The sequence below is a fragment of the Hemicordylus capensis genome, chromosome 1 (assembly GCF_027244095.1).
Source record: "Hemicordylus capensis ecotype Gifberg chromosome 1, rHemCap1.1.pri, whole genome shotgun sequence".
Lineage (NCBI taxonomy): Eukaryota > Metazoa > Chordata > Lepidosauria > Squamata > Cordylidae > Hemicordylus > Hemicordylus capensis.
Window position 1 is genome coordinate 431,454,162 of NC_069657.1, and position 26,618 is coordinate 431,480,779.

Below are 26,618 nucleotides of genomic sequence, written 5' to 3' on the forward strand. Positions count from 1 at the left end.
TCCCATTAGGAAGATATGGAGTGAGAAATAGGGAGTGTGAGTCTGGATTTATATATGATATATTATATTCGATATTAGTGGCCTGTGATTTCTTGATGAATAGCCTTGGTGTGACTCAAAAGCTAGCAAAAGCTTGTACTGGAATTATAAGTAAAAATGCTGGACCTATAGGTGGAGGTCATTCACACAATCAAAAGCTGTGTTCTACCTGGGTTTGGGAGCTGTGTGTGCTCCCAATTTTCAGTTGTGTGGAAGCAAGGTAAGAGGAAAACCTGGGTAGAAGTTATTGTGTGGAAGCAAAGTAGGAGGAAAAGCTACACAGGTTTTCCTCCTTCCTTGCTTCCACACAATCACTTCTACCCAGGTTTTCCTCCTACCTTGCTTCTGCACAACTGAAAATTGGGAGCACACACAGCTCCAAACCCAGGTAGAACACAGTTTTTGATTGTGTGATTGACCTCTTTGAGGCTATTCTCATGATGGGAGAAAACTGGGCTAAAGGAGCCCAGCCCGGTTTTCTCCCATTGTGAGAACTACCAGGCTCGTGGGCAAGCCAGGTGGTTCTCTGGTGGCTAGCCCGCCAAAGAAGCCCTCCCCTTAAACAGAGTTAGCGGAGCAAGTGCTCCACTAACCCCATTTCCCCAATTGTGAGTCACCATGGCGTGGCTCCATGCCGTGGCAACTTGTGAGGAGACTCCCGCCGGGAGGCTAAAACAAGTCTCCTGGTGTCAGGGGTCTCCCCAGGATGCCCCACATACTTGCATCCTGGGACTTCTGGGGGCCAGGCAGCCCCCAATCCCTGCAGCTCCTACTGGCTCTGGAACCGGTAGTTGTGTGGCGGCCAATCTGGCAGCCCAGCAACGAGCGGCTGCTTGTCTGCGTGGAGAGCAGGCTAAGCCCCCTCTCCCCGCAGAACCCTCCCAGGCTCTACACGCAGATCGTGTGTAGAGCCTCTATATGTTATTGAGAAAGAGTGCAAAACACATGAGTTATGCCTAATGTTAAAAGATCCTGTGTATGCCCTCTCCCTTTGTCCATTTAAAACATGTTGGTGAATCATAAGGATTCCAGTGAAAGCAAAGGTAGGCCACTCAAGACAGAAGCCTGCCTACACCTGCTCTAGCTACAACCCAATAAAATACCAGGGCTAGATGTGAATGGATCTTTGAGAATCTTTGAGAAGGTGTGTGAGGGGCAGGTGGGAGGACTGATCTGAGCAATGGCAACTAGCCAGAAGCAATGGGGACAAAAGCACACAAGTTGCAGAAAGCAGCTCTTACTTGGTGTTCCTTGGTTCCAGTGGGCCATTCCCTTGCAGCTTCTTGACCAGCAACTCGCTGCTTCGCCTGATCACGTCCCGGATCTTCCCGAGTGAACCGCTGCGTCGCAGGGCCCCGGTTCCATCCTAGAAAGAAAGACAACAGATGGCAAGAGGTGATAAGATGATGGGTGAATTCCAGAGAGCAGAAGACCTTAGTAACAAACTTCAGAGCAGGGGTAGGGGAAATTCTTTTTGTCTGTGGGCAACAATTTTAAAAGGTCAGTGGCCAGTGCCAAACATAATAATCTATATGTACTAATAGCAAACTCAGGTAGCTGAGAAAGCGTCGATCAGACTGGAGGCAAAACAGAATGGAAACTGCTAGTAGTTTCAAGATACCAGAGAGCGGGGGACCCTAGGTATGCAGATGAAGTACATAGTTTGTAAATTCAAAGAAAAAGTAAACACCTTGCAAAAGAGCCTGATGAGGAGGAAGCCTGCTGAACAGTTAAGGCAGGCATCCCCAAACTGTGGCCCTCCAGATGTTGCTGAACTACAACTCCCAGCATCCCTAGACACAATTTTTTGTGGCTGGGTATGCTGGAAGTTGTAGTTCAGCAACATCTGGAGGGCCGCAGTTAGGGGATGCCTGAGTTAAGGTGTCAGCTGGGGGAGAAACAAATGACAAAACACAGAAGTAGGGAAAGGAAATGTCCTACTTGAGCCTTAACAGTACCTGGAGGTGGTCATTAGGATTGTGGGGAGGCAACAGTTGGTTGCAGGTTCTATTATTATCATTATCGTATTTATTTATTTATTATTTATTAGAGACATTTAATATACCGCCCACTCCGGTGGAATATTTCTATTCCACATTTCTAAAATGCATTCTAGGCAGTATCCAATAGCAGTTAAAATAACACCATGTACAATGCACAATAAAATGAACAAAATAAAATTAAAACAAACTAGTATATATGTTTTTAAAAACCACCCTTATAATATTAACAGCTGAATCATCATAAGATAGCTACAGAGACTACATTCTTGATTAAAACAAGTTCTACTTTGTCTGCGGTCCTCATTCACACTGCAAACGTCCTGCACTATTCTCAGAACTGAGTTGGTGTTTGTCCTTTTGGCTAAAGATACACAAGAAAGACAGAATTGTCCTGCAATCTATTATCATTAGTTTACCAGCATGTGAACTGGCAAGCTGGACTGCATGGCATATCAATAGTCGTGTGTGTGTGCACTTACACATGTTTGCATGAGAGACAAGATACAACCACCCCCCACTTCAGAGTTTTAACTTCTGCAAATCTGGGGGTCAGGGACTTTAACCCAAAGATTGGCAAATCTAGCAACTGACACTCACATGTAATACAAGAGCCCTAAAAACAAAAATAGAGAGAGTTGTTATACTGCTGGCTTAATTTTTGCTCCTGTTAAAAATTCCATTGTTACTGTTGTGCTCTTAAAAAAAAAAAGTGACCCACTTTGAGAGCAAATGTTGAGAAGCAGGATTTAATTTATCTGATCAAAATTAATTGAGTTATGAGACTGATCATCAAATCAATACTAGTTAGAAGCCCTAATACTCAAATTGTTCAACAACTGTTGTCACTGTTTAATTATATGTTACAGAATCATACAAACAGTTGTCACATCAGGTCAATCAACAGTGTCCCCAGTGGTAGCTCTTACTGTATAGAGAGCTGATCACCTTTAACTTCTAGCCATGTGATGAAACAGACGAATTTTTACACACACAGAGCAATGGGAACTTGGCGAAACTGCAGGCCATGCAGCTGGAGCCACTATTCAGAATGCTTTTGAGCAGTTGTCATGCAGGAAATAGTTCTACGATTATCATTGCACCATGTGGTAAGAATATAAGAAGAGGTCTGTTAGATCAGACCAAGGATCTAACCAGTCTAACATCCCTGTTTCTAATAGTGGCTATTCAGATGTTTCCAGAAAGCAGAGCATGAAGGTTGACAGCCTTTCTGATGAGTGTGGGACTGGTGCCAGTCGTCCCCTATTTCCCATTCAGTATAGATGCCTAGCTTTGTCAAAACAGACTGCAGTAATCAGATGTCTGGCTGGGAGATCCGTGTGAGCCCTGCCCACGGCTCCATGTCAAGATAATGAGATGGAGCCACAGCATCTGTTTTCAAACCAATAGTTGTGTGTCCAAATGAACACCTAGTCCTAGCTAATGGACACCCAGTAAACATGATTGGGACACATAACATTCATACAGTGAAATGGAAAAAATAATCTGAGACAGTGTGAATATGGAATGAATTATAAAAATATTTAACGATACCAGTTTTGGGTGACATTTAAAATGAAGTCACAGGTCCTATTTCAAGCAATATTAGTAGCTGTAGGCTAACTACGAAGTATATCAGCAGTTATAACTAAACGGATACAAAAACCATGTCAATGCTGTTTATGGAATAGCTAGAACAGCAGCACATATTGCAGAGTAACCTATACAATGTTACTGAGCAGAGGCTGCCCAAAGGAGCCAGGGCGGGATGGGGTCACTCACCAGGGCTGAAGCCAGAGCTTTTGAAGGGACTGAGGACTGGCTCCTTTGGTGGCTCCCTCTCCCGCCAGCCAGCCATTTGCACAGAACGGTGTTTTGGGCAGGTTCAGAGCTGCCCACCCATCCTTCTTGTCTGGCAGTGCCCTAGCGATTCCATCAGGAATCCCCTCCTCTCCCCCCATAGTGCTCCAGCCAGTTGGATTTGTTGTGTGCGGGCCCTTCAAGCAAGCTCTACCACGGAGTGCACTCACTCAGCTCTTTCCACCTGAATTCTTCAAGAGCCAGCATTTCTGAGACTGGAAGGGGAGAGGAGGAGGCGGCGGCAGCAGCAGGAGAGGAGGCCAACACTTCAGGCTGAAGGAGCTGGAGATAGCCAAGCACTCTTCTAGTGGTTTCTGAAATGGCCAGCACTCAGCTGTGTGTGTGGGAGAGGGAGGCTCACCTACTTCTTTCAAGGGTTCTCAACCCTTAGATGTGTAACGTTTTTTCCTTCCTTTTGTCTGTATTCCTTCCCTCCCCTCCTCCCTCTCTCCGTCTCTTTCCTTTCTCCCCTCCTCCTCCTCTCTTCCTTCCCTTCCACATGTCTGTCTGTCTCCATGTATGGACACTTGGCAGGGAAGTTGTGCTAGAATAATTTAGGTACTCTACAAACGACATACATATCTGCTTAAAAAACAGGAACAGACAGTCTGTATACCAGAGAGGGCTCCATAAGGCCATTAGGTCCAGACTCTGACATAGCCTAACCTAATGACATCAGTGTCCTGTATGTGTCATGGTGCAGTGATGTCATTAGCCAATGTCATCTTTGCCAGCTCTAACAGGGGCAAGTGGGTGGGTGGCAAGATGGCCCTTTACAGGCATTAGGTAGGCCAGCATGAAGGTGGGTGGCTACTGGGCAATGGTGGGAACTGGCAAAACCCTATAGTCTCTTGAGTCTCCTCTAAAAATTGTTGGTGGTGCCTATGGCACCAACAAAGGAGAGGATGTGAGTTTAGGGATGTGCTCGAAATGCAATTCGGTCTCCAAATCACAGGACATCCTTTTAAAACTGAGGGATTACACAGCCCCTTTAACATGGAGGAGAGCAGGCCCGTACCTGCTCCTCCTCCGTTTGGCACCTCTCCCCAGCTACGACAATGCACCGGTGGGGCATTTCCCAGCCGCCCCTGCATGATGCCGGCATGCATATGGCCTCTGTGCATGCACGGTAGCCATGTGCGTGCTGGCATTGCACAGGGCAGCTAGAAAACACCTCAATGGTGTGCGGTCATAGCTGGGAGGAGTGCCATGACGGAAGTGGTGCCGGAGGAGCAGGTACGGGCCTGCTCTCCTCCGTGTTAAAGGGGCTGTGTAATCCCTCAGTTTTAAAAGGATGTGCCCGCGATTTGGAGACCGAATCGCATTTCGAGCACATTTCCGTGTTAAAGGGGCTGTGTAATCCCTCTGTTTTAAAGGATGTGCCCGCGATTCAGATACTGAATCACATTTCAAGCACATCCTTAGAAAAGTTCACTTATGAAACATGGGCCTGTTCAGATCTTGCTATACCACTGCTCTGAACAAAATCTATTTCTGTATATACTGAGATATCAGGTTTTCTATATCTTCATTCTTTTCTTTATAATAATTCTGCTACAGCTGCACATTTTAAAGGAGAAAAACAGAAAACAGCCACACCATATTGTGGGAAAACAGTGGACTCCCAGTTAAAATTTCTTTTAAAATGCTTTGACTGCTTTGCATGCAGAAGGTCTCAGGTTCAGTCCTGGCATCTCCAGGTAGGGTTGGGAAAGGCTCCTCCCTGAAACCTTGAAGAGCTGCTGCCAGTCAGTGTAGAGGACACTGAGCTAGATGAATGGACCACTGGTCTGACTCGGTATAAGGCAGCTTCTTATGTTTTTCTGAATCCAGGTAACAAATGTCGAAAGTGTGGACTCAATGTGCGGGAACTGTGAAAAAGGCCAGTTCCATGCTAGGGATCATTAGAAAGGGGATTGAAAATAAAACTGCTAATATTATAATGCCCTTATACAAAACTATGGTGCGGCCACACCTGGAATACTGTATACAATTCTGGTCACCACATCTAAAAAAGGACATTGTAGAACTGGAAAAGGTGCAGAAGAGGGCAACCAAGATGATCAGGGGCCGAGAGCACCTTCCTTATGAGGCAAGGCTACAACACCTGGGGCTATTTAGTTTAGAAAAAAGGCAACTGCAGGGAGACTTGATAAGACGTCTATAACATCATGCATGGTGTGGAGAAAGTGGATAGAGAGAAATTCTTTTCCTTCTCACATAAGACTAGAACCAGGAGTCACGCCATGAAATTGATTGCAGGGAAATTTAGGACCAGCAAAACGGAAGTACTTTTTCACACAATGCATAAACAACTTGTGGAATTCTCTGCCACAAGATGTGGTGAGAGCCAACAACCTGGAAGGCTTTAAGAAGGGTTTGAATAAGTTCATGGAGGAGAGGTCTATCAACAGCTACTAGTCAGAGGGCTATAGGTCATCTTCAGCCTCAAAGGCAGGATGCCTCTGAGTACCAGTAGCAATGGAGTAACAGCAGGATAGAAGGCATGCCCTCAACTCCTGCTGTAGGCTTCCAGTGGCATCTTGTGGGCTACTGTGTGAAACAGGATGCTGGACAAGATGGGCCTTAGGCCTGATCCAGCAGGGCTGTTCTTATGTTAACCTGCATATTTTCAAATTTATGTGCATATTTGGGCAGGTCAAAATGTTAACTTTCCTTTTCAGTGAGTGACTGTGATCCTTTAAAACCTCAAATTCTGAACCATGTTCCTGATTTTCACATGTTCATGACCTTCTTGATCTGCCTGTGTCTGTAGAGAATATTTGTCAGTGATGCATGGGTATGTCTTCTCAGTGGTGGCCCCAGCTTTTTGGAACTCCCTGCCCCCTGATCTGAGGCTTGCTTGCTCACTCTGTTCAACTTTAAATGGAAGTTGAAAACTTCATTATTTCAGCAGGCCTCCCCATACTATATATTTTTAACAATTGTGACTGTCCTTTATCCCTGTGATTTTTTTTGACGTTACATGCTGCTGCTTTTATTTTGTTATATTGTGTTTTTAAAAAATCTCATTGTAAGCCACTGTCAATTCACTTGGGAAGAATGGCAACATATAATATCTTTTAAATAAATAAATATTTTGAAGCCTGCCAAAATAAAAGTGAACCACTCTCAGATATTTCAAACTGTGTCTCATATCAAAGGAATGCTTACTAAGAAATGTCTATTATTTCAGAACTTCCCTGAAAGAAAGTGCTACATGCTACACATTAGCATCCCTAATTCCATGAAATTCTGTGGAACAACGATCACAACCCTATAAACTCCTAATTCTTCCCCAAAGGACCTCTATATTGCTCCTACAGTTCTCCATAAAGTTCCATTTTATGCCACTTTAATTGGAAGTTTGCTGTTACTCATATAGCAGGCATCTGCTCATCACTATAAAGTCCAAGGCTGAACAGTAGGCAAGTCATGTATTCTTGTGGCACTACAACTCAAGTTCAGAAGGCGAGGAAGCCACCATATGTAGATCCTGTCCCAACTAGACCAATTCTTGGCAACTAATATTTGTAGAAGCATTCTATTTGTTCCTTGATGCTTACATGAAGGTTAATTTGTTACATCTCTTAATGAAAGAGACCGGGTGGCAGGGTCATTTTAATGTTAAAATTGAACATCTAGCTTGTAAGCCCCTCCAAGCATGGACATGTCCTCTCATTCCTTGCACAGTGCCACATGCATGGATGGTACTATAAAAATACAATTAATACTATTATATATTAGACATCAGGTTTGACTGGCAGGAGAAGGACAGAGAGTTCCAATTGTTTCCTCATGACATAAAGGTAAAGTATGCTGTCGAGTTGACCACAGAGCCCTGTGGTTGTCTTTGGTAAAATACAGGAGGGGATTACTATTACCATCTCCTGCGCAGTATGAGATGATGCCCTTCAGCACCTTCCTATATCGCTGCTGCCCGATATAGGTGTTTCCCGTAGTCTGCGAAACATACCAGCAGAGATTTGAATCGGGAACCTCTGGATTGCTAGTCAAGTCATTTCCCCACTGCGCCATTAGGAAGCTGCTGATACCGAGTCAGACCATTGGTCCACCTAGCTCAGGAATGTCACTCTGGCAGCAGCTTCTGCACACAATGCAGGTTTCCTACCACTGAGCTACGGCTCCATCGCCACTCCCTTCTGGTTCGCAGGCGGAAGCCTGGCCTGACCCCACTCCAACCTGGCTCTGGCTCCATGTTACTCCAAACCAGTTGCAGCTGCCAGGCCCTGAAGAGGCAGTAAGGAATGCCCCTTCCCAAACCAAAAGATGTGTTAAGGATGGGAACATTCCCTCCTAGTTTCCTGTAGTTGTTTTTTGAGTGTTGTGTGTGGGGGGGGAGCTTCTGAAATGTATTTCCCCCTTCCCTACAACACTGGAGCTTCCTTCACAAAAGGAGTGGCACTACCCGCTGTTGGTCAGGGGCAGGCTTTGTACTTGCTACAACAATGGCCCCAAATGCAGCGCTTGACTTGTGCAATGCTTGTCTTTATCCCATTGGGATGAGTGGCAGTCATTCACTTATGTCCAAGGAAGTTAGGGGAACACACAGGGATACTAGGTTGAGAGCTAAAGGTGTTTTCTGCCCCTGGTGACCTTCAGCCTTTGAATAATCAAAGCTACTCCAAGCCATATTCTTGGTTGTTTCTTAGTCACACTAGAAATTCTGGAAAGCCCTGCCAGTCAGTGTAGAAAATACTGAGCTAGATAGGCAAATGGCCTGACTCAAGATATAATGAGGCAGTTTCATATGTTCAGAATGTTGACCACTGGTATATATTCATACTGTGTTGTGCAAGGGATAACTGTCTCCAGAGCAGGTTCTTTTTCTCCAGGTCTACACAGACACAGAATCCTCATTCAGCTTCAAAAATAAGAGATCAAGTCATGCTTTATCTCTCTTGTGGAGGCTCTATTCTTTCTCATTCTAGGTGTGTAGGGTCTGGTTGTTGTAACTCCAGTCCAATTAATGCCTTGGCAGTTTGGTAGCTGCTGAAAAGCAATGTGGTCAGGACTCCATGACTAACACAAAGAAGCACCAATCTCGACTCAGACAGATCATGTGGTTAGTTCTGCACCAGCTGCTCCAGCAGAAGAAGCTGTGGCACTGGTGTGTGTCCAGCTGCTCTGGAAATATTTGTATTGAAGGGAAGGATATAAATCCATAAAATAAATAAGAAGGAACTAAGCAATCAGGTCAAACCACACATTACTGCTGCAACCTGGAGCCCAAACCATTTGCACTTTTTCTACAGCTACTGTATCACCAATATCATATAAAAATTAGACCTCATTTTTAGGAAATGTAGTCTCAGTGCACTAAAACCTGGTGTGTGTATATGGAGTAGAAGAGATCAACCCTGGAATTCTCAAACACGGCTTCCCAGATGTTGCTGGATTACAATTCCCATTTTCCCATGGGATGGCCTCTCATCAATGGCTTTAGGCCATTGTCACTGGGGATGATGGGAGTTGTAGTGCAATGTCAAGAACCCCTGTTCTAACCTATAAGAGGAGCAGTGCAGAGTTTATCCAGTGGTTCTTCTTGGTTGTGGAAGTCTACTAGACTGGAGATTCTGAGCATATGAATAATCTTCTTTTAAGGGGCTTGGGCCCACCAAGGGAACATTTCTTTTCTGCCATCCATACACCTTCTGTGAATGGCAACCATGCTTACGTGCAGGGGGTGATTTTTATTTATTTATTGCTGCATTACACCTTGTGACACTCTACATGCGAGTTACTGGAGTTCTGGAACACGTGGAGTGGGCCTCAGTCTTTTCCTTTTTATTTAGACTGGTTTCAATCTCTTGCCCACTGATGATGATGGTGTGTTTGCTGTAGAAGAGTGACCACCTGTAAGTCAAGTGCATAATCATCCTGGCTGGAGAAACCAGGTGAAGAAGCTGGGTGTTTAGTGGCTGCAGTAGTTGGTCCCACTTAATTGAGGGAGGGTACTAAACGGCATAAGAACAGTGGCCTTTCATTCCTGATCAAGAAATCTGACCTGGATGCAACCTTCCTAGATGGCTATCATTCTGTGGCCAGTTTTTCCTTTTAGGGGAAAGTTGTAAAGTGTCACAACTCAGCTCCAAGTGCACCTGGAAGACAGCAGCTTTTCTGAGCATCCACCAGTCTGGCTTTGTCCTTGAGCATGATCAACACCTGCTGGCTTCGTCAACAGAAGAACAGCCCTGCTGGATCAGGCCCAAGGCCCATCTAGTCCAGCATCCAGTTTTGCACAGTGGCCCACACTGGTCATGTTCATGTTCACTAGCACTGGTCACTAGTCATGTTCAGTGGCCCAATCTCCACCTAGTCAGGAACAGGTGAAATGGTACTACTGATTCCACTGGATCTTTCTGTAACTCTCAACAGAGATAAGCACAAAGTGTTGGTGATAGGGCTGCAGTCACTCAGTGCTAGCTTAAAGTGGCTCCACAATAGCAATTTTAGGAATACAAGGCAATTTGTGTTCTACAGCACTGGGAGGCACTGAAAGAAGGTATCTGTCCACCCTGTATATTGACAGGTTAAAGACATAGAGGTACAAAAGGTATATTTGGGATGAATTCCCACAATTGGTCCAAAGCATAGCAAAAACATGGCAAACTCTTCTACTTGCCTCTTATTTGTTAAATAACAACTCGAGGTTCATCCAGAACCTACATTAAAATTGATCACTGACAGTAATTTTCTATGTTCTGTCATCGGCTGCTGCAATTACTACATGACAAATGGAACATGGCCATCATCAGTCTCCAAGAACTTAGAAGGAACAGCTGATCTTCTCCAGCTTTATATCATGTTTGAAGTCAGACCTTTTGCTATGAAAAGTCCCATCTGGCTTTATATATACAAACCTCTTAACTACTAGGATTAGGAGCACATCATTTAATTACACATTTCTGCAACATTAGAACTAGTTGGAATTGCGGATTTACTTTGGTCCCATACTGATTAGGTCCCTAATCCGATTACAAAATAGGTATAAAATTTATATAGATGGATCAACTTAGGTCAGTATAACGGTATACAAGCTATTTTCTAAAGGGCTGTTTTTTAGGATTCTCAAAGCTACCTTATAGCCCTCTGGTGATCTGAAAAAGTGGATGTAAAAACAGTAAATAAAAACAACAATGAAGGTTGTTTAGTCAGTGGTAGCCCAACTTGTTTGCATATATGTCTGACATTTCCCCTACCTTCCCCTTTTGCTAGATAAGGAGTTTGGTGAAACTCAAGTGCACACACTCATACACCAACTTGGATTGCCATTCCCCGCCCGCCCCCCCGCCCCCGGGCAGGATTTCCACCCCCCCTGTGTGAAGGGAAGAAATTTAGCAGGTGAAGCTTTTCCCATCATTACATCTCTGTGCTACAAAAAGCTTCACCTGCTGAACCCTACAGTCAAACTTAGTCTAGTTGAAAATGTCATTTAATATCTTTGTACTTGTCGTCTTTTGAATCCAACCAGGCAATCACTGTCTATGGATAAGCCAATGATGTCTGGCAACACACTTGTGAATATTATGAAATACAAGTAATTTAGCCCAAGCCAAGATGTTTTATTCTCCCTTTCCCGGGCAGGCAGCACAAGTATAGTGACTGCAGACACCTGAGAAGTTTTGTTCTGCTTTACTCCCCTACACTTCCTCTCTCTTGGGAATTAGGCATCCAGCAGCAATTTACTGTCAAGAACAGTATTATTTGTGGAGCATGTAGTCCTGGTGAGGCACCTCTGACCAACAAGTCCAGGAAATCCTGCTCCTTTTAGTACAGTAGGCACTCCAAGGAGCAGGACTTGAATCCAGGAACATCCTTCAGTGTGTGATTCTGTGACCACATGCCCTGCCCTGCATGGGGCAACAGAATAGGCTCCTGGGAGAATGGAGAGGGGGGTTAGAGCTCTATCCATCTCCATGGTATTCATGCTGCTTCCCCATATGTGTTTGAAGCAATATTAAAAGCAGCATGTCTCTTTAGTGGTGTAGGTTCTCAGCTCTGCTGAAAACCAAACCATGCCAGTGAGGAACCGTTCTGAAAAGCAGGTCTTTTTTCAAGCTTCCTCTTCACTTTGATGGAGTGACTATGTGCATGTCCACTCTGCAGTAAGCAGCCATTCCTTCTCACAGGCAGGCTCATCCGTGTTCAATCTCTCTCTCTCTCTCTCTCTCTCTCTCTCTCAGTCACACAGAGGCGGTCCATCCACACTTGAAACATGCATACCCACATTTGAGGTCTGCTTCTTGGTCTTCTGAAGAAGTCGGAAAAGTACAATGTGTGCAGTGTGTGGAAGGCCAAAGACTTGTACTTGGAGGGAAGAGACAACAATTCTTTCTCCCAAAACAGCGTGGGGGAAAAGAGGCACAGGGAATCAGGGGTTCATGTCCTTCTGCCTTTAATTGGAGGTCAATTAGTTCACAACATAAAAGGAAAGCACCGAGTATGTGTCAGAGGCAAGGAGTAGAACACTTTCAACATCCCCACCTGCTGCTAGAAAATAAGTTTCTGGACAGCTGGGCAGAGAGCAGACAGGGAGGCATTGGGAGCAGCTGTTCAGGACATACTCCTGAAGCTTCTTCATAGCATCCTGGGTCAGGCCTTACCTCTCCCCCTGTGCAGGACGGAACCACAACAGCATGCAGACTGCCAGGTTCATAACAATGATACCCTGAGCTACCTCTGATTAGGTTGCACTTTCCCCTCCCTACCCACCCCTATCTGGGGAGGCAGCAGGTGCCCTGCCCCAGGCATGCATAATCAGTCCCTTTTCTGAAGCAGACAAGCAAAGCTAAAAGCTGCAAAGGACTCCGCCCAAGAGGGGTCACAATAGGCACGAAAGGCCCAGAGTCTTCAGATGATCCTGTCTCACAGCTTGGCCTGAGAACATCCTTCCTGGATCAGACCAAATGGTGCATCCTGACCTGGCATCCTGCCTCCAGCAGTGAGCAGCTTTCTTGTACCAGCTTCAACAAAAATCGGGATATACCTTACCTAACACCTATCCCTAACTCTAATTTAACATATCTAGTCTTCTTTGTTGTTGTTAAGTCAGCTATACTCACAAGGACACTGAACCACATCAAAACAGGCACAAGAATATGTGCACAGTATGAGAGATAAAAGGATGGTTTCTCTCACACCTGCATGCCCAGGAGGAGGATCAAAGCACCAAGTTGCCCCTCAAACCTAAGAAGCCATACACCAACTACAGATACTAGTGCAAGCAATGAAGGAAACTCTCCCATTTAAAAACCAGATTCCCAGCTTAGAAAACCGAGCAATCAGTTTCCCCCAGGTGTCACTAGACCCTCTACATACTAGCAGACCTTCCCCAATACATGCCCTGGCCTTTCTAAACCCCCACCCCCTTTTCCTATTCTGCTACACGGAAAATGTAACAACTTTCTTCTAATGGCATCTTGGTATCTTCCCTCTCCCCCTATGTTTAGATTAAGGTTTCCCATTCATATCCTAACTACATCCCCACCCCACATCCCCACCCCACAGAAAACGTTTCCACCACACCTTGCAAGTCCCACCCTGTGTCCCAATCCCTGAAGGAATAACTTTCCTCCCCTCTCCCTGTCTACAGCCCAAGTATCAGCTCAGTCCTCACACATTCCATGGCATGGCTTCCACAGTCCCTTCCGTCCCACTCCTCCTTTAGACTACCACATTCCAAATCAATTCTGTCCCCAAAGAGTAACACCTTCCATCGCAGTGGGCCAACCTACTCTCATTTTTAGAACTGGGACCTCCTAGGATTGCCTGCCTCGGCTCCTTGCTCCCTTGCACACTAGACAAGAGCATGCACTTTCATCCGGAAGATAAAGGAGGTGCAACTCCAACCCTCTTCCACTCACTTGCCAGGCTTCTAAATAAACAGCAGCTACAGTTGCTACCTTATCGCTAACACACATTTTCCGTGTGTTGATTTTGTGGCATTTGGCTGGGACCTTGCGATCTCCAGTGTTAAGTAACAGCACAATAAACAAAAATTACATTCATGACAATAAATTAAGAGAAGTAAATATACCCCCAAAGGAGTGGCAGCAAACAAAACAGCGGCAGTCGAGCCACCTTTGTCTTCAGTTCCTCCTCCTCTTGTGAAAAAAGAACCGGGTGAGGAAACACTTCGCAGTTCATAAGCAGAGAGGCATTTGTTCCTGAAGTGTAACAGGCAGAGCAAGCCCAGACCGGAGCCTGATCAGAGAGGTCAATACTAAATGGGTCACAAGAAGTTACCCTCTACAATTGCCCCCACTAGTCTCATCTACCCACCTCAACGGCCTCCCGTCTGCCCTGGAAGGCCAGCTCAGGGATAAGGCCCTAAGGAGAGGGGGCAGCTCATGTCAAGGACTCTGCCTTGGCAGATCCTTCAGGGTGTGATTCTGTGACCACATGCCCTGCCCTGCACGGAGCAACAGAACAGGCGACTGAGAGAATGGAGCATGGGGGTTAGAGCTCCTTCCCTCTCCATTTGTGCAGGCCTCAGGTTAAGCCATCACATCAAGGGGCAACCTGGTCACTGGTAGCAGCAGTGGGCACACCTAAAATGCCTTTTTGATATTGCACGCATGGGAAAGAAAACAGAGCCCAGCTCCCCTGCCCTCCTGCAGTTGGAGGCTAGGGAGAGGAACCATGTACACCCCAGTGCGGACTAACTCCTCACCCTCTGCCCTGGCAGTCAAGGGAAGAAAGAGGAGCAAGGCGCGGGGTGGGGGGGAGGAAGGGACAGAGAGCTAAGACGGAGGCAGCAAAATCTTCGAGTAATATTAGAAGGCAAGGGGTGAGGTGGAGAGGCGGCTGTGAATGTGGAATACCCAAGATGAGAAGGGCACAGAAGCGGGAGGAGAGCAACAGACTTTTCAATACAGCAGCGACCTTTCATTCAAGCTCCCTGTTAAGACACAGGAAAGAGAATGGAGGAAGCCATGAGGCTGAAGTCCTGCCCTGGCAAAGGCGGGGTGGGGTGGGGTGGGGGGGAGAGGCAGCTCCATGGAGTTTCTTCAGACTCTCTTGCTGGTTGATACAGGAGTAGAGCCGCATGCAGCCAGCCAGACATTCCTCTGCGGGTCCCGCTCTGTTTCTTGGTGCTCACTGGCATGGAAGGTTGGGGAGCTGGAGTGGAGTCCTTGCCGAGGAGAGCAGGAACAGCGGAAGGAGGGGGATGGTTTGGAGGAAAGAGTCGGGAGATACGGCACAAGCATCCAGGTGATTGTGGTGGAAGGGGGGGGAAGGAGTCTCAGGAGGCATTTAAGCCTAGTGCACAGAGAGGAGAGAGACACAATTTACAAAGGGCATCGTGAGGATGCATGACAACCCCGAGGACAAGTGGGCAAGGAGGGAGGAAGGGGAAATACAAGCAACACAACAGGCATGGAGAACAGACAACTGCCGAGGGGTGGAAACATACAGCTCCCCTTTAAAGGGGGAGTTGAGTCCCACCCCTCACTGCCAGGTAGCAAGGGAAAACATATGGTTGGGTATAAGATGCTTTGGAACCTTTAGACCTAGGGCAGCTTCACATGATCCACTGAAAGTCCAGCTCCTGGAGAGGGCATGCTCCCAGTGGACATGGAGTCCAAACCTGCTCACCTCCAGTTCCTGAGCCCTTCAGCCAACTTTCACCCGACATTCTTCACCCAACTTCCATGACTGCTCTGAAGTCAAGCAGAAGTCAGGAGGAGGGCTTTGGAACTGGGCGTTTTTCACACAGGGCTTTTAGCTTGCATCTCCTCCGGAATGGAGGGTGTGCTTTCACATATTGGCCAGATTTACCCTGAATTCCCTGCAAGCTATCGGGGAGCACTTACACACAATTCGGGTTTCTGATTGCACGTTAAGAGTGTAGCCCAATTTATATCCAAGGTAAAAAAAAATCCACTTTTTTAGCTGGATTTTTTGGGGGCAGCTTCAAACTCGCAGTAAAGCCCTCCTGGAAGTGGGTGAGCTTGGACTACATGCCCATCAGGAGTATGCACTGCCCAGGCCTATAGGCTTTGCTTAGCCATGCTTCTGGGTGGAAACACCACAAGCTGGTAACAAGGGATCTTGTGGCAGTTTCAGACACAGGTTTAGCACCTGAGTGAGAACCAGGCTTCAGCCTTACATGTTAGAAGATTCAGTATAGCATTTCTGAATTCCTACAAATGCATCTGATACAAGAGACATTTTTGGGGCCTGTTCTTTATAAAGTGGAAGCCATAAGTTGTCATATAGCCTGACTAGATGAACAATTGTGATTTACGTTTAGATCTTCTGTTTGATCAAATAGCAGCAAATAGCAGCTGTGGAGGCAGAGCCCAATTTGGATCAGGATCACAGCGCTGGGCTGCATGTAGGTGAAACCTTTCACCCAGGGCAATTTTCCCAATGAAAAATTGCCCACTTAAAGCCGATTGTTCTGTTAGGATAAGTTTCCTCCAAGGGGGCAAACAGCAGCTTCGAGTGTGTGATTTTTATTGGGAAATTAGTGCTAGGAGAAAGAGTGCCGTTGGCTATCGTGGCTGGGGATGAAGGAAGTGTTATTCCTCCAACATTTAGGGACGCAGGTTTGAGAACTCCTGCCTCATATGATAAGTGGCCTTCTGGCTCAGGAACAGCAGTTGTTCATACCAAGCATGAATGTTGTTGAGAGGGCACTGTATATGGCTCATAAATGTTGCTCTTGGCATCACGGATGCATGTGGAATTATGCAAAGGCCCCTGAAGAACTTCTCTCTGACTCTGAGTATCTGAGCCCCATGTATGAAGTGGAGAACTATCAGCTGCTTCTAAGGAAAAGTATAATCCCACCCAGTAATATCAAGGGTATTGTGGGCAACACAGATCTCATTAGACACACTACAGTTCGTAGCTTCTTGTATGGGGAATTATAATCTTATTAGACATTATCCTTTTAAGCTGGGAAATGAAGGCAGGGCAGGAATTTAAGAAATCCCTTTCCTATCTAGAAGAGCCACAAAGAATGCTTTCAATATTTAATTTTAACCTGCAAAAGTATCCAATTAACTAACAAGTTTTCAAGTGAAAATGGACGACACACAAGAGGGGATTACTGTGTTCTTTAAAAAAGAAGGAACTGAGGAAAATCGTCACTTGAACTTGTATCTTCCTATCACCCCATCTCAAGTGGAGGAGGTGGTGGAGGAACAGGGAGACAGCAGCTACTCAAGGAATTAGTTACCGTTGCAAGGTTCCAAATTCCAGATTCAAACTCCCACTTTTGAGGGGATTCATTGAGGAAGAGGAAACCACCACCTGAAATCCTGGCCCTTTATCAGGGTCACAGCCCACTCAAAATCCTTGAGAACAGGCAAGACCCTTTTTCAAGAAGCAGAACAGCTCAGAACAGAAGGGACAGGCTCTCCCTTTCAGGCATCATGGCTTACAAGTGACTAACCTAAAGATGAAGAAAAAACAGCATTTAAAGAGCAGAGCAGGGTGATTTGAAAGTGTCCTCTGTTGTGGTGGGTGCCTATTAGTTAGTTACTCTCACACCTTTCCCCACAATTCTGGGGCAATTCTGTAACTGTTCTGAAAATGTTCATAAAATGTTTTAGGAAATGAAAGATGAGAGCATGTAGTATGAGTGCATATATGCATTTAGGGGTCTATTTGGATTGGTTTTTTTTAAAAGGTAGACAGCCTGATAGAAGGGGCAAGACTGACCCAGCATTCAGGTTTCTGATATGCAAGTCCATAATGCAAGCTGTGGTACTCGAATTGCACCACAGGTGAAAGGTCCCCAGCAACCACTGTTAAAATATTATGCCTGCCTTTTACTCTAAGTGGAGAGTGTAATTCTTTGAATGAACTTCACAGAATGAACTCAAGCCTTCAGGAATCTGTAACTGTATGCACTATTTCCCAGGCCTCCAGAGGCCCTCACCTTCTCCTTTGCTGAATTTTTCACTTGCTGCCCACCGGGCCTTTTCTGTGGCTGCCCCAGGACTTTGGAACATGCACCCTGCTGAAATAAGAGCACCTCCTTCTCTGTTTGCTTTTAGGAGGACCCTGAAGATGCACCCGTTTTCCCAGGCCTTCAACTGAGATTGTATTTTGAAAATTTTTAATGTGCTTTTAACGTGTTTTTAATCTATAATTTTTATCTTTTTATGGATTTTAAATGTGTTATATTGTATGTTTTAATTCTGAAAACCGCCTCGAGAGTTTTATACTAGGCGGTATACAAAATACATAAATAAATAAATAGGTACAATCCACAATCAAGAATGCAAGACACACCGTGGTGCTGATTGACTGTCATGGCAATATGCGCAGTGCAGATGGGGGATGGAGAAGCGCATGCAGGCAAGCGGAGCTGAATGTGAAGAGTTAGTGAGAGGAGGAGCGAGTGCATGTTAAAATGTAACCAAGGCATGGCGGCAATGGATGATCAGTACCTGCCTGTCCTTGACCTAGGTCGGCTTCTTTGCTGCTGGCTACAGTTTGTGATGAATCCCAGAGAACCGAGTGCAGTTATGTCTACACCATCTTCATTCAAGGGAAGTAACAGACTGCCTGCTCACGCTCCTTCTCCAAGCCAAGCTACACTCTCAAAACCCGAGCCAAAGGCCTACCTTTCTGAGCTGGGGTGGAGGGCAGGGAAACAGGACACATTCATATATGATCAAGCAAGACAGATCAGATCAAGACATTTGGGGAAACAAAGCTGGTAGGACTTTCCATCAGAACCCAATTCCGTCTATGATAACTCACTCATCACTCGTGACACAGTGATGCAACTACCAGAAGCGAGTCAATTCCTACCCCACCAAGGACTAAAATCTTTGGGGACCTTTTTGTGACCAGGGAGACATTTTCTCAAGCCCATCCAGCCCAAAGGCCCCTTTTCCAAATGTTTTTTCTTAGGAGAGGCACAGCTGTGCGGGAACAAGCTGATCAAGTACACTGGAAGAAACCAGGTAGAGCCAGCAAGAGGAATATGGACAGATTAGGAGGTAGTCAGCTCTCACCCATGCTCCCCTACACCAGCTTACAAAAATGCAGAAAAGGTGTGTGTGTGTGTTTGTGTGTGTATGGCCTTTTGCCACTCTGAGGTGTGGTGTAGTGGTTAGAGTGCTGGACTAGGACCGAGGAGACCCGAATTCAAATCCCCATTCAGCCATGATACTTGACTCTGGGCCAGTCACTTCTCTCTCAGCCTAACCTACTTCACAGGGTTGTTGTGAGGAGAAACTTAAGTATGTAGTGGGCTCCTTGGAAGAAGAGCGGGATATAAATGTAAATAAATAAATAGATAAATAAATAAATAAATAAGATCTTCACACATTCACTCCACCGCCTCTAGACACTTCTTTCAATTACTGCACGCACGCACACACACCATAGAGGTTGCTTACCTGTAACCGCAGTTCTTCCAGTGGTCTGCTGTGCATTCCCACTAAAGGTCTGCATGCATGTGCAGAGCAACAAACCGGAATCTTCCAGAGTTTTCTTCCCATACATATTTTGCCATGACCCCGTCCCTTGACTCCCATGCCCCACCCAATCTCCTCAGTCTTATGACCACCACAGAACAAGCAGAAGACTGCAGAAGAGAGGAGGATGGGTCATGTGAATGGGAAGGTGGAAGGGGTGGGGTTACTGCCAAAACATGTACTGAGAGAAAGCTCTGGAATATTCCGATTGCATGCGTGCAACCCATTCATGGGAATGCACAGAGATCACATTTTTTAAAAACCCTCCATTCTCTTAGTAACAACATCATGCCTATAACAAACAGAGCCAAAACAATTTGGGTGATTCCTTATAGAGCAGAGCTATCAACTGCAAAGGTAAGCAACATTCTCTCTCCCTGGCAATGGCTCCCACAACAGATGTGGGAGAGCAGTACTATGAGATATTAGTAGAGAAGATCAAAGTGGATAGAATTAGTTGCTTTTGCTTTTTTTTTTTTTTTTTTTTAGGCAAGACCCAACTGTTTGGAGTCAGTGGGAAGAACTAGAAAAGGGGGAAAAGGTCCCTGTTCCTGGATCTAACTAACTGGTAGCAAGAGGGGTGGGCAAGGAGCATGCAAAGGATGAATGAAGGTGGGCATGCCAGGACAGGCCATCAGCTCCCTGAGATGGCAGGGGGCAGCATTTGCCAAACAGGGAGTTACTGCCCTCTGCCTCTCTTGGCTGGACTAAGCGGCTCTTGATGGTGGACTTGTACTTACCCCATTCCATTCCACGCCCATACTCACTTCTTCATTACCATCTGTGGTGTTATCGTATTTGACGCTGCTCCCCAGGCTGTCTCGGCTCCTCCTCCTCTCGGAGCCGTCGCCCTCTTTCAGAATCTCTACCACCTTAGTCTGGTTAATGGGGTCAAAGCCCTGCAATGGGGTAAAGACACAAGGGGAGGAAATAATCAGAGTTTGATCTCAGAGGTGTAGATTCACTCAGCATCCTCTAGAGCAGGGATTCTCAACATTGGGTCCTCAGATGCTTTTGGACTTCAACTCCCATAATCCCCAACCCAAGGCCACTGGGGCTGGGGGTTATGGGAGTTGAAGTCCAATAACATCTGGGGACCCAGTGTTGAGAATCCCTGCTCTAGAGTCAGATGCATGGCACAGTCATTTTCCTGGCCTTCGCCATGGAACAATAAATATTCTGTTCAATGAACTAATCTCTGTGTGTCAAACTAACCCAAATTTTGCACTCTGGGGGGCATTATTGGGTACTGTATGAACCATGAAAATAAAGCAATCCTGTATTTATTTGCCTATTTGACACCATTTTTTGCTGCTGTTATTCAGAGGAAGGGGCATGGAGTGATGTGAGAGAACGAACCCTTCCCTCTACAGGCTTTAGATTATTGCACCAGACATTGCCCACACATCATCACAGCCATAAAGGCTAGAAACTTTAAAAGACCCAATGAGATAAACACAAAACAGAATTGGAGCCAGAGGTTCTGAAGACATTAAACTCTTCTATGCTACTGTGGAGTACTCAGCCTTGCTCACCTCCTGAAAATCCAGGAATGGAGCACAGGAAGGGAGAAATCAAGATCACAGCATCCCTGAAACTCTCCTGTTTTATGTCAGTGGGCGGTTAGGAACATGGGAAGTTGCCTTATACCAAGTCAGACCATTGGTCCATCTGGCTCAGTATTGTCTAGATTGATTGGCTGCAGCTCTCCAAGGTTTCAGGCAGGAATCTCTCCTAGACCTACCTGGAGGTGCCAGGGAATGAACCTGGGACCTTCTGCATGCAAGCAGATGCTCTACTATGGAGCTAAGGCCCATCCCATAAGGATATGCCAAGTGGTCCCACTAAAGGCAGGGCAGAAACATATGCAAATTCACCAAAAGCCAAATTGGCTTAAAGCTCATTTTCTGACTAACTAGAACATTGCACCCCAGGCACTCAATGGCATCTCGGAAATATCAAAAAAGCAGTTTCTGCCCCATTTCTGCTCTCCAGTTATTTTTGTTGACAAAGTGAACGAATTCCACAAAAATCACACATGCAACTATCCAGCAGAGGCCTTGCTGATTATAACAGACTGCCTTCTATGCTCCTTCTCCAAGCCAAGCTACACTCTCAAAACCCAAGCCAGAGGCCTACCTTTCTGAGCTAGTGGGGGAGGGCAGGGAAACAGGACACATTCATATATGATCGAGAGAGAGAGAGAGGGAGGGAGAGAGAGAGAGAGAGAGAGAGAGAGAGAGAGAGAGAGAGATCAGATCAAGACATTTGGGGAAATAAAGCTGGTAGGACTTTCCATCAGAACCCAAATCCATCTATGACAACTCACTCATTACTTGGGACACTTGTGATACAGATGCAACTACTAGAAGCGAGTCAATTTCCACCCTGAATCATCACTACTGTTGAATCTATAGGGACATTTAAAATGTTTGACTTTAACCAGTTGTTTAGTACTTTTGCTTCCTCTTCAGAGTGCTTGTGAAGGATTTCTCTGTCTTAACATCCTCTTGACACACTTTATAGATCTCCACTGCCACCAATCTCTTATTCTTAATAAGAAATACCCTCCAATAGTAGGTGGTAATAAGGCATGGATGTGGTTTTAATCACTGGTGAGATATAGGATTTTAGTTATACATTTTTAAAAAACACAACTTTTATTTAGTGAATTCGCAGTTTTCCAGTCAAGTGTTAAAGAATGGAGGAAAAAGGGCAACATAAATAATGTACTAAAGAGGTTGAAGGGATTGGTTAAATGGCAGGTCTTAGTTTTATTCTCTGTTAAACCCACACACCAGATTCCCTTTCTTCTCTGGAGCCGCCATAACTCCAACCCCAGAATTAAGTGGCCTTGTATTTCGTTCTTCTGCTCAGTTCTTGGTTTTCAGTTGGTGGTTGACGGTTAAGCACTGAAGGTGTTGTGGCAGTTTCCAGTTGCTGAAGACGAGGCCAGGGACTCGGGCCTGATACACGACTTCCTGAAGGCTTCTTGAATGGAACCTCACAACCTGCTGCCTCTCAGCCTTCCTTGGAGATCAGCTCCAATGTACCTGCCCTTATACTCTGCCTCCTGAGTCTCCTTTCCCCCTTAGCTCTTCTCAGATTCACCTGAGCTCTCTCAGACCTCTTCTGAGGGACTGTTCCCTTCCCACACTCCCGAAACCATCACCTCTTCAGAATCTTTAGTCAGAATTGGCCAATCCAGTGATCAGTTCTTGAAACTGACTGGCCAGTACCTGCCCCAGTGGAGCTCTCCTATTGGTCTGTTCAGGATCTAAACGCCTGGGTTCTAATAGAGCTGTTGTCTGTATATAGACAGAAGTAGAACAAGCCAGCTAAGTAAACAAACTCTTCACTAATTTACAGTGTCTCTGCTCCAGTTCATCCAGAGATCAAACAGAAAGTGTAACAATCAGAGCCTTCAGATGGGACGGATTATAAGTGTAATAAATTATCATCATCAACACAACAACATGAAATGAACAGTCACAGGGAATTTCGCCACAGTGTTCACTGCCATCAAACACTTGTTCCTATGAAAGAGCTGCCCTTACCGGTCTCCTAGACCGCATTGCGCACTCCTCCAAAGTTTCTGCAGCCTCCAGTTTGCCCTGACGCCTGTACAGCGCACCCAAGTTCCGCAGGGTAGTGGTCACCGTAGGGCTGAGAGACGAGAAGAAAGCATGAAACCAAGGCCAGCAGCCTTGTCTACCTTTGCCATACCCTGAACACTGAGCCATCCTTGTCTACAACTCCTACTGCCTGTTGTACAGAAAACAGCTGAGTTGGATAGTCACTACCATACATCATGACCCTGGAATGACACAAGACATTCCTAAGGAAAGACATTCCTTGCTATGAAGCCCTTAGCTGGACATATGCATCACAGCAGTAGTTGTAGGAATTGGTCTCTGATGCACTACCTTCTTTGGCTTCCTTCCTTTCTATCTGCTGCCCAACTTTCTTGCTTGTGGTATGCCCTTTACCCTCTCTTCCTGTCACAAGCTTGCTTCACTTATCTCTCTTTTTTGCTCATGTTTTCCTACCACCCTCTGAATTTTCTTGTATGTGCACATGTGGGACTCATGAGGAAAATGAAACCTCTGGAATATCTACAGAAGGAATAATATAGGAGGAGGTTAGGCACCCAACCAAAACACCTCACCTGCTAACTTTGCAGGCCTTGTACCAGCCACCATATTCTGCATAGGGGGTGTTTTCTCTATGCTTGCTCTGAAAGAAGTGGAGAAAGAAAGACAAGATGTTAGAATAGATAAAGCACCAACACTCAAAGGACCATGACTAGTATACCCAACTCTACCTGCAGGACTAGTAGGGATCACACAAAACCTGCTTAGTCCCAGTTACCTTGCAGCCATGTTGGTGTCTATATTGGTATGAAGTAGAGAACCAGTAGAAATATCATTACCTGGAAATAGTTTACCTGGAATTTATCCAGGAACAGAAAAGATGAAGGAGAAAAGAAATCTCTCAAAATCAATGCTTTTATATATACAATTAAGGCTGGTTACAATGGATCTAAGGTGCAGTAAACAGGAATCTATAGATTCCCAAAGTGCACGTGCTCCTGCAGAGCATGTTGTGTGAACTCAGAAAATTTCCCCCAACCAGCACTGCACCAAACCCCCATGAAGCCCACATCATTAATCCAGGATCCAAAGTAGGCTTAACGATGTGGGCTTCTCGGGGGCTTGAAATGGGGCCAATAGCGTCTGCGAGATTTTTCTGAGTTCACACAACATGGTCCACAGGAGTGCACATGCCGCTGGGTTCTATAGATTCCCATTTATCCTACATTAGATCAGTTGTGAGAGAACCATCTCTCTGTATGTAAAGAAGCAAGATAAATATATGTATGTTCACTATGCAAGATAATTCAGGAGAGAGATCAATACCAGGAAGATTAATTGGCACCCACTTAATGAAGTTGCAAAAGTAGCAGAGAAGTCCTTGTCACAGCTGAAGTCCCAAATTGCGGAAGACTTTGGCAAGCAAATTTGTCTATTGCAGGCTTCCGCCAGGAAAGCATAAATACCATGATTGCAACAGGACCTCTTATATTTTACAGCCCCCCCCCAAAAAAAGTCTGTCTGCCCCCGAGTTTGCATACAAAACCACCACAAGGGTACATCTAGCTCAGACAGAGTTAGGTGACCTGGCAGAGCAGTTTCCAGCTAACTGGTTTGTGGGTAAGCCAGACATGCAAATGTATGCACACACCAAAACAATCACCCCATGCCTGCAAGATGCAGTGTTAGAGACCTTTTTAAAGCACCAGGATTTTAGTCACTTTAATAGTGACTAAAATCCTCAAACTGAAGAAATGTAGGTTTCTCAGCACTTCTGGAGTTGAGGTACTTGGACCAGAAACAGGAAGCCAAACTCTAGCACTTTGTCCTGGGACTGCCACCCAAACCCCTCCCACATCTTCCCAGGAACAACATTCCGGCTTTGTAACAGACCTCCCACTGGAACTGTGCCTAATTGCTGGCAGTTTTGTGTCCCCGCAGCATTCTTTGAGGCATTCGGCCAATGCACAATACTCTGATTCAGTTATTAGCTCCCCTGGCTCAGAAGAACTTCCTGATGGACATTGCTCTTGAGGAGTTCCTCTACCAGTCTATCCCCTGGCAAGTCTGACACCTGGGAGGTTCCAAACTAGTCATGACTGAGGCCACTGTTAACCAAACGGATGAATGTGCTGCAGAAGTACAGTAGCCTCAGCAAGGCTAGATGACAAAGATTTCCTAGTTTGTACTGAATTAGAAGCCCAAAAGGGATCTTGGCTTGATAATCCTCAGCAAGTCCATTTAATGTGTGGACTGCTCATCACTGAGATAGACAGGCTGCCCAGATGTAGCAGGAATAAGGTTCAAATAAGGTTATATTTTAATTTTAAACTAGATGCTAACTGTGTGTATTCCAATTATTGTTCCCTTCGTATCTCTGGGACAAGCTGGGATTTCTGCCCAACACGGGTAGATAATGAATGAATACAAATTAGGTTCTAGTACACTTTCTTGTGGTATTCAGCGTGACTGCAGTGCGAAGAGGGCAGCCTGGGGTAACAGGAGACCATTGATGTGTGAGTGTAGCTACTCTGCCATCAAGCCTTTTATGGGTTCCCGCAGCTTTTCCACATAAAAAGTGCACTAAGTCTCAGCCAGCGTGGCTCTGAAGGCAGATCAGTGCCTTGATCAGCTATATACCCCTGCACAAATGACTAAGATAAAATGACTCACAGTGAAGCACAGACTAGGAGGGCATCTACAGGCCAGAATGGCAAGGGGTGTGTGTGTGACTTAGATCCTTCTTTGGGATCCAAAGTGTCCAGCATTCGTCAGTTCTACAGGCTTAAAACAGCGATGCCTTGGTAACGGCTCCATTCATTGTGCAATGCCTCTCCTGGGCAGAAAGAGCGTATTTGCTCAGTTCAGTTGAAACTTTCTCTCTCCAGGCAGCCTTAAGCTGTACACTTATCCATAGTTATCTGGAAGCGAGTCCCATTGGATCTCACTAGGACTTCCAAATGATTGTGCATTCTGAAGATGACAACCTGCACTTTATTTCCCCTTGTACAACAGCGTACTCTCATTTGCTAAGAATCCTTATGGATTCTTAGGAACTGCTACAGTTTTATAAGAATGGGACCCAGACACCTCTGGGTGACAAGCATCCCCTTTCAGCCCTTTAGAAATTTGTTGCCTCCTTCCCAGCGACTACAGACACTCATGGGACCCCCAAAGCTCATCTCAGCAGGACCTTACTAGGCAAGAGGCACCTGGCCAACATCCCCTTGGGATCAGGCTATCACTGCTGTTTATTCCTTTCATGATCCAGTACACGTCACAGGCAATTCTCAGGAAGGTGACTAAGGCTTCAATCTCATGCACACTTGCTTGGGAGTCCCACTGAACACCTTGGGACGCTTCCAATGCATATGGGAGACACAGCCAGATTCTCTGTGACGTTATATGTATAAAATGTGACAGGAAACATGCAAAAGAGAGAGAGAGAGAGCAGTTCTCCAGCAAGATGATTTTTATGCCTTTTAATAGCACAAAAGAGAAACCAAGAATGCCACCGGAAGAGGACATCGACAGGAATGAAAACTTTGCTTTTGAAATCAGAATACATTACAATTTAAAGGGTGGGCAGGCAGAAGAGCTCCTTGTTCCAACAAAAATATATGACCTCACTGCTTCCTATTGGCTGAAAAAGCCTC

The 26,618-nt window shown here is 45.6% G+C and overlaps 1 protein-coding gene across 6 annotated transcripts in view; it reads right to left on the reverse strand.

The window, feature by feature from the left end:
- Positions 1-26,618, reverse strand: part of KLC4 (kinesin light chain 4) — a 71,402-nt gene that overhangs the window by 2,919 nt on the left and 41,865 nt on the right. For 3 of the 6 annotated variants that reach the window (XM_053313272.1, XM_053313273.1, XM_053313274.1), the window contains exons 11-14: positions 23,538-23,605; positions 22,927-23,035; positions 20,110-20,268; positions 1,281-1,405 (exon numbers count right to left, since the gene is read on the reverse strand). In XM_053313272.1, the coding sequence (XP_053169247.1) occupies positions 1,281-1,405; positions 20,110-20,268; positions 22,927-23,035; positions 23,538-23,605 (461 nt within the window). Of the gene's footprint in view, positions 1-1,280; positions 1,406-12,301; positions 15,186-20,109; positions 20,269-22,926; positions 23,036-23,537; positions 23,606-26,618 lie in introns of those variants that run through there. The other 3 variants (XM_053313275.1, XM_053313276.1, XM_053313277.1) reach the window with 3 other exon arrangements.